The sequence below is a fragment of the Hyalella azteca genome, unplaced genomic scaffold (assembly GCF_000764305.2).
Source record: "Hyalella azteca isolate HAZT.00-mixed unplaced genomic scaffold, Hazt_2.0.2 contig1623, whole genome shotgun sequence".
In the NCBI taxonomy this organism is placed as follows: domain Eukaryota; kingdom Metazoa; phylum Arthropoda; class Malacostraca; order Amphipoda; family Hyalellidae; genus Hyalella; species Hyalella azteca.
The window spans coordinates 425,799-433,718 of record NW_025931927.1 but is presented as its reverse complement, the minus strand read 5'-3'; the positions used below and the strand labels follow the sequence as shown (position 1 = coordinate 433,718).

General features: G+C 35.7%; 1 protein-coding gene across 1 annotated transcript; it reads left to right on the top strand.

Moving 5' to 3' along the window:
* The first annotated feature begins 5,039 nt into the window (after positions 1-5,039).
* LOC108678963 lies at positions 5,040-7,054 on the top strand. Its single transcript, XM_018167460.2, has 3 exons — positions 5,040-5,109; positions 5,419-5,679; positions 5,944-7,054. The coding sequence occupies exons 1-3, from the start codon at positions 5,040-5,042 to the stop codon at positions 6,174-6,176; spliced, it is 564 nt and encodes a 187-aa protein (XP_018022949.1). The 3' UTR covers positions 6,177-7,054.
* The last annotated feature ends 866 nt before the right edge of the window (positions 7,055-7,920 follow it).

Sequence of the window (7,920 nt, the reverse complement as noted above, 5' to 3'; positions counted from 1 at the left end):
TCTGTGATTATAAGCAAATTACCTCATTAATGTAAATGAATAAATAGGTAAATTACATTAATTTCTTGTCGTGATATATTCTGTCAGGATTCAACAGTGACTAAAATTTTTACACTCACGTGACGGTGTCTTTTTGTAAGTCGAACGTTTTTTAGGTTTCGCGTGGGTGTTAATTATTATTTAATTAATTCTCTTGCCTTCATGTTTTTAACCTCAGGTTTTCTACTACTGACTTTTTATTTGTGAAATCAAAAATACAAGTTTTTCTTGGCATGAAATGGAAAGTTCTTTCAGATTCTGTATCTTTTAATTGTAAATGTATTTAGTTGAAGTTTATTTTAGCATGGGACGAAATTTTGTTAAATATGAAACGATCATATTTTGCTCAATGTTATAGTTAATGTGAAATTAACTATAAGAAACTATAGTTTTTTTTAATCATAAAACTTATTTCCTTTTACAATAAAGAACGGAAGCTTTTTATATGGACTTCTCATTCATAAATAACTTACATTTATTGGGATGAGAGTGTTCGTTGAACACGTCGTCGCGGGTATTCATTAAAGCCTCTATTTAATAATTGAACCTAAAGAACATGCGTATTAATAATTGAACTGTTTAATTAAACATAATTTTAACCTCCACCTGGGACTACAAAACTCGCGTTTTCACGCTTTACCTCGTATATGACTTGAGAATCAATATCTAGTAATGTTGAATAGATATTCTATTGTCTATTGAAGAAAATTCATAATTAGTTCTTCGACTCTTATTTTATTTCTCGTTTAAATGTTTTATTTGAATCGTTTTTGATTAATTAAATAATTCATAGACTCGTATGATTATTGAACGTTCGTTTTTCTTAGGAATTTAACGCGGCCATAATCATATTTATGTTATCACTTATTTTCCTCATTGCTGTTCAAATTATGTCTCATGAAGCTTACGAGTCAATTGAAATTATCTGAAAAACAATTTAGCCTCTTTAAGGCACTATGTATATCGAAGTTTAAGGTGAAGGATGGTCAAATATTTTTTATACTTGCAGCAACCTCAAACGAATGAGCCTTCGCTCGAATAGCATCTCGTGGTCTAGTTTAAGAATACCTGCCATAATGAAGAATTTTCAACGTCTTCATTCATGACCAGCTAACTGCGTCATTTTCTAAGTCGGCGTCATTATCAACATTTGAATCATTTTCAACGTCAATTAATTGATCAATTTTCAACTGCGTCATTTTCAGCTGCGTCATTTTCAGCTACGTCATTTTCGACTGCGTCATTTTCAACTGCGGTATTTTCAACTGCGTCATTTTCAACTGCGTCATTTTCAACTGCGTCATTTTCAACTGCGGTATTTTCAACTGCGTCATTTTCAACTGCATCATTTTCAACTGCGTTATTTTCAATTGCGTCATTTTCAACTGCGTCATTTTCAACTGCGTCATTTTCAACTGCGTTATTTTAAACTGCGTAAATATGACCTGTCACTGACTTGTCTCAGAATCTTCGCTAGATGATGAAAATAAAACTGAATAACTGTTCTCACCATTAAATGGTTTTCAACTAACTGATGAAATTTTTCAATGAGTAATTTCACATTTTCTTGATATCCTTGGCTCAAGCAAGAGGAATATGCCGTTGAAAAGTTTAATTTCCACTTCTCACTGAAATAGAACGAAGCAAAAGCGATTAAGAGTTTTCTGTGTAAATATATTCACTGCCCGAACAAATACCATGAAAGCTATTATCATTATATTTACATGTTTTTTATGGCATTCTCGTCGACTTATATGAAACATATATCGCCCGTTCTATGGTTCTCTCATGTTAATTATCATAATAACTGTATAAGTCGTTAATGGTTCGATCATCTTTATCATCATAATAATCTATGTCAGGTTCTATCAATCTGCACACGCTGAAACAGTTTTTTTCACCCTTAATTTAAGAAATTGCTTTTGCATAAATGAAAAAATTCAACGTGTGGGTTGCCCGATCTCGTGCGGCCAGGTGATTATTATCTTCAAAATAAATCATTATAATGACTGCAGGGCTTTAATTTCCAAATATCAATAAAGTTCGTTGCATAAGCACTATAAGTACAGACACAAAAAGTACAGTTCCTAATCTAATAGGAAGTTTGTAGGTACGATCAATGGGAGAATACACGAGTATTTTGGAAAATAATTATAGAAGGTAGAAATCCAGCTTGCTTCACTTGAGAATTCAGATTCTGTACGACCTCGCACGCGTGATCAGGCAGATTACAGTGAGATTGACTCTGAATTTGTTAGCACGCCGAGGTGATTATCCTGATATGAAATTCTGTCGATACGTCTCACATGATATCGGTGCTGAAGCATTTTTCCAAGTATCTCTTTACATTTAGTGAAATAAAATCACAAGGAACAGTTAGACTTGTGCTGGGAAGTAACGATGAATTCCAGTTGATTGGTGATTTCTATTGGGGTTGTCATACAGGCAGTCGGTCATTTGAATTTCTTCGGGGGTCTTCACAGATCACCAATAGCGACTGGTAAATAGAGAAAAATAGGTGGAGTAAAATTTGACCAGGTTCCATTTCTAATTATACGAAAGAATGAAGCCAGAATGAACGTCGATTTTGTTTCAGTTGCCCTTAAAAACTGTTAAAAGCGAGACCATTTATAACCATCGTCTACGAACGCGTATTCTTCTTCTGATTCACAAGTAATGCATCAGATTAAGTCTTTAGTTCAATGAATGTTCTTTATTTTTAACATGAAACCTTTGCACTTTTGGTGTGTATAATAATAATAATAATAAAATTAATTCATTAGGATTAATCTTTTTTAATGTACGCTATTAATTGATTGTAAATTTTTCAGGCTTGTGAAATTGTGTGAAAACCTCATCTAATTATCTATGACTTCATTTACTATTTGCTGCATCCGAAATAATTCAGGAGACAGGAAGAAATAGTCACCCTTTCTTCTATATATATTTGTACTAAAATTTAAGTTAGTTTCTTTTCAAAATCGTAAGCGAATAGTTTTTCCACAGTATTGAAGCTAGTACTTCATGACAACTATGGAAAGAAAGGTCCAATTTGAATAGTGAGTTATTTTTTGTTAATTATCATTTTATTATTTTTGCTCAAAATCGATATTTATTAGTAGAATTAACGCCAAAACTTTGAATAAGGTGGCAAAAATTCAGTATTACATAATATTATTTGATAATATTTGTGCCTTCACCACATCCATTCGTGAACTTCTTCAATCAAAGAACTTGAACAAATTATTGATATAAATAGAAGAATAATTTCCTTCATAAATAAATATTTCATTTATAATACAACGTGACCCTAACAGAAGAACAACACACTGCATATCTGCCCCATGCTTCAGAAATTTAAATCTCTCAATAACGACCTCGTTAATAAGCTTATAGCCTCACGTTCAACAGGCGTTGATAAATTAGTAGTGCATTACTGTTGACAATTTGTGACGGATGTTCATGTGATAATTATGGAAGTCGAAACTTTCTATTTATATGATAACTTCTACACTTCTTCATCGATCATCGTGCAGAAGAATAGAACTGTGCGTTTCTGTCCCTTGTTTCGTGCCCCAAGCTTCGTGTCTCCATTTTAGTGCGCCCACTTTCGTGCCCCCAGTCTAGTGCTTCCACTTTCGTGCGCCCACTTTCGTGCTCCCAGTTTCGTGCGCCCAGTTTCGTGCCCCCAGTTTCGTGCCCGTGCTTTCGTGTCCCCAGTTTCGTGCCCGTGCTTTCGTGTCCCCAGATTAGTGCTCCCAGTTTCGTGTCCCCAGTTTAGTACGCCCAGTTTCGTGCAAGGGTCAATTTGGCAAGGCTAAATCTCAGAGGCAACTCGTGTATTTAGCTCTTGGGGAATAGTGGATGGTTTATCTCTGTTCATGTAATTTTTAATTCTCACATTGACTATATTTTAATTTATTTAGGCCTTTCATATTTCAAGGCCTGAAAAAATATTAGGGGTCGAAGTTTTTTTTTTTTATTTTCCACTGTTTAAACCTTTATGAAGTTTATTAAGCGTTGGTTCTTCTACAATAAAAGTAATTTCAACTTTTGCAAAGAGTATGGAAATTGATGCATGAAAATTGAACAATGGAATTGAGCTTTCACATTTTTGCCCATTAACGTACAGTCGCGTTTTGAAATGGATCTTGAGCAAATATTTTACAAGAATCTGGCTCCAAGAGGAATGAGTTGAAATAAAGCAATAGATTCTTCAAAATAGCCTTAATGCAATATTGCAAATGATCTTCCATATTGCCATTCGTTTTTTTCGAATTGCAATTCGTTTCTTTTTCTGAATGTGCAATGACGAAGGAAGGGAGATAGAAAATTTTGCTGTTGAGTCACTCCAAAGCCACCTAGCTATGTCTAAGCATCAACGTGATCGTTTACGGCTCGTAATCGTCCATTAATCCGATCCTTATTCGTGTTTCGCGTTTCATTCATCTGCACTGCTGCTAACTTTTAATGAACCAAGTTTTTAGTCCAAGCTCTGATTTTTTTTAAGATAAGAACTACTAATCAACCGAACGCCAGTGATATTGCCCGATAACTAACAATGATTATATATAAACTAAGAATTAATATTAAAACAATGTACAAATTATGTGTATTCTAAATGGTATATTCAGTCTACACATGATTAGTCACACATTAACAGCCTACACTAGTAACATACAACACTCACCTCCAACACAATGACTAGTAAATAGTATGGACGTGAACTATATAAGGTTATCTCTACTTCAAATTCCAGAAATAAAATTTCTCTTATTAAAACCCTAACGATTTGAATAGTAACAAAAATAATGATAATAAAAACAATTTGAAAATAACAAAATATTAAAAATAAATAGAATGATAATTTTTTCCACACAGGCAGAGGTAAAGAGCCATGCAGTATTGCTGGCAGCTGTTTTTGCTGCAGCTGTTGCTGCTGGCAGCAGACGTTGAACTGCAGCGCCGCGACGTACGACGCTGCGACGTCGCTGTGCAACATGACGAACCTCGCGCCGGAAAACGTCACGACTAGGGCAGCGCCCGGCGCCATCACGCTCTACAAGTTTGGTAAAATTTGTTTCTTTTATTTATTATTTTTAAATTGAGCAGTGAAACTAGATCAGAAAGATTAATTTTCTGGGTCGTGTAAAAAATTCACTCTGATACATGAATCAGATGGAAAATTTTGAAGATTTGCGTACGCATTGAAGTAATTTAAAGTATTTAAATTTATTTTATTAATTTTTAGTCCATTTCTTCCAGGGAAAAAGAATTGACTGGAATTAAAAAGTGTATTTCCATAGGTTTTGCCTGATTCAAAGATTCTCTTGACGAATTTAGAATTAACTAAAACCAATTAGGTAAAGAATTAAGAAGTATTTTTGCACTATTTATGCTATGCATTTCAAATTGTTTTAATACCTAACTCTTTATTTTCTGGAGAGTTCACCCTGAATACAGTTGATACGCAAAACTCTGATCCTTGTACAACCGACGTCGCTGCTTCTCGCATCTTCGTGACCAACGCAGAAACCAAGAATGCCAAAGACCAAAATGCTACTTGTGCTGCAGAGAACGGCCGGCCTCTTGTCATCAAAACTGTTGAGCAGCTTCAGGCAGCTCAAGTGGCAGTTAAGTGTTCGTAAATGCATTCACCTTCGGTCGAAATTACAAAAGTGCACGATACGTTGGGCATACCATATTATTCCTGAAAATATGGGATGATGCAGAAATGAAGTCATAATCAAAATATCAACGATCAGAAAATTACATCTTACTCTTCATTTTCAATCTCTTAATGAAACGTCATTGCCATATTTTGGGGAAGGCTGATATTTCAGCGCGCTGCTAGATCGAGTCAGGCATACATAAATGAGTATTAAAGGATATTTCCTCCAACAGATAATGGCGTGTCGTTATTTACTCAAGGTAGCTGTGCTTGGCTGACAGCGACGCTCACGTCGGATAAAGTTCTCCAGTGGCCCGACAAGACAAATGTCACCCAGTGCCTCAAGACCCCAGACATCGTCATGAACCCGACCAATCAGCTGTACAGCTTGCTGAGTGAAAATGGAAAGTTTGTTGGCATCTGGTCTCCGGCTTTCAAAGAATTTCCTGTGTTGTGTTACAAGTGAAGAAAAACATATTCAACTGCCTTGAGTCGACAACTGAGACCATCAGAACAATTGTCGCGTACCAGCAATCAAAATATACGCAGCAACCACCATCAGTGAGCGCCGTATTCCTCATTGTCGCAGTGTGTCGCGTGAAGAGTTACTGGCGAAAAGCTGAAGCCCGCAAGAATAATTCTGTCCGTTGCCGATGAATGTTGACCAACGTTGATCTTTAGTTGCTACATATTTGGCTCTTAATCACTGCACTTTCTGTTCCAGGCGTTGAAACAATGAAGTTCAATGTTAAATTCAATTTTTCGGAGTGAAAATTCCTTGTAAACAAATGCTCGTATTTCAAATAACAAGTAAACTATACGACCGAAACTAAAAATACGGCGATACTAAGCTGCAGCGCCTCCTATTTCCAAGATTTCGTTTAATTTTACCGAAATATGCTAACTTTCACTATTCAAAAACGGCGAAGTATTTGATGTTAATTCAACTTATGGCAGCGTTTTTCAACGCTGCAACACTCGCTCAGTTTTCACAAACGTGTAGCACGATTGCATATAATTTAATAAATATCAAATGGAGTTGCAAAAAATTCCTTTGAATAGTGATATCGCATTAAAATTTTCAGGAAAGTTCCCAGTTCTCTTTCTAAAATTACAGCCATTATTCTGAACGATTTTTCTAAAATAAACAACCTACGCACATTCCAATCTCCTAATTAGCAGCACATCTATTCAAAAAATAGTCAAATGATAAAAATATAAGCGATGGATTTAGTACTCATCATTTGCTGGCAAAAAATTCTTATCATTCTTATTTTTTATGTACTATTCGCGCAAGAGCTAAACTTGTCTCCCTAGCTGCTACCCTATCAAAATTTTTAGTTGGTGGCGTCCCTGAATTAGGAACCGCCTTGGACTCGGACCGAACGTAAATCAGCTTCTCTATGTCCGCTTTTTGGTCTACATTCCGGTCCCCGAATCAGACAGCTACCAGAGCCTGGTGAGGGGACTGAGGGGATTCTGCCAACTCTGGCCCTACTCTCAGGAGACTATATATATATAAAGTCGGCCAGGAGGTTCTGACTAGTCGCTGATTGCGATCAGTTGGCCAACTGACCCAGAATAACTCATATGCGAACTCTGTGGCAGAGGCTGAAGCATACCCCGAATTTTGTTAGGGTATCTATAGTGAGAAAATTGTCCGCTCTTCTTCTCACATTGCACAGTTTGAATACACAATTGCACGTTGTCTTCCAGTTATTACCCTTTGTGTTATTTTAAAGGCGAATAAATTTGCACGTGAAAAATTCCCACAATTAGGTATCGGGAGACTCTTTATGCATTCACACAATCTGGCGTAGCTGATCCGTTTTCTTATTCTCACTATTATTTTTAGAAAATAAAACTCATTCTTCTCACTATCAGGTTAAGAGAATACATTCAAATGGTATTGAATCATGTGTCAATGCACTATAGTGAATAATTCACTCTTCATGCTGAGAAATGACCTCCGCTCAGTGCATTGCTGTGCCAAGTCTGCAGCTGGTCGTATATGTCGATAATTATTTCCTGGTATGTTATACTTTATTCTACATATGTGATATACTAAAACACCAACATTTGACATTCGAATCAACTTTTGTACCACGTGGTTTACTAAAACAACAAAATTTTATTGCACTTTATCTTGTATTTTATTATAATTGCAGTTCATAGGCTTGGAGTAACAGATTAAAAAAATATCGCAAATA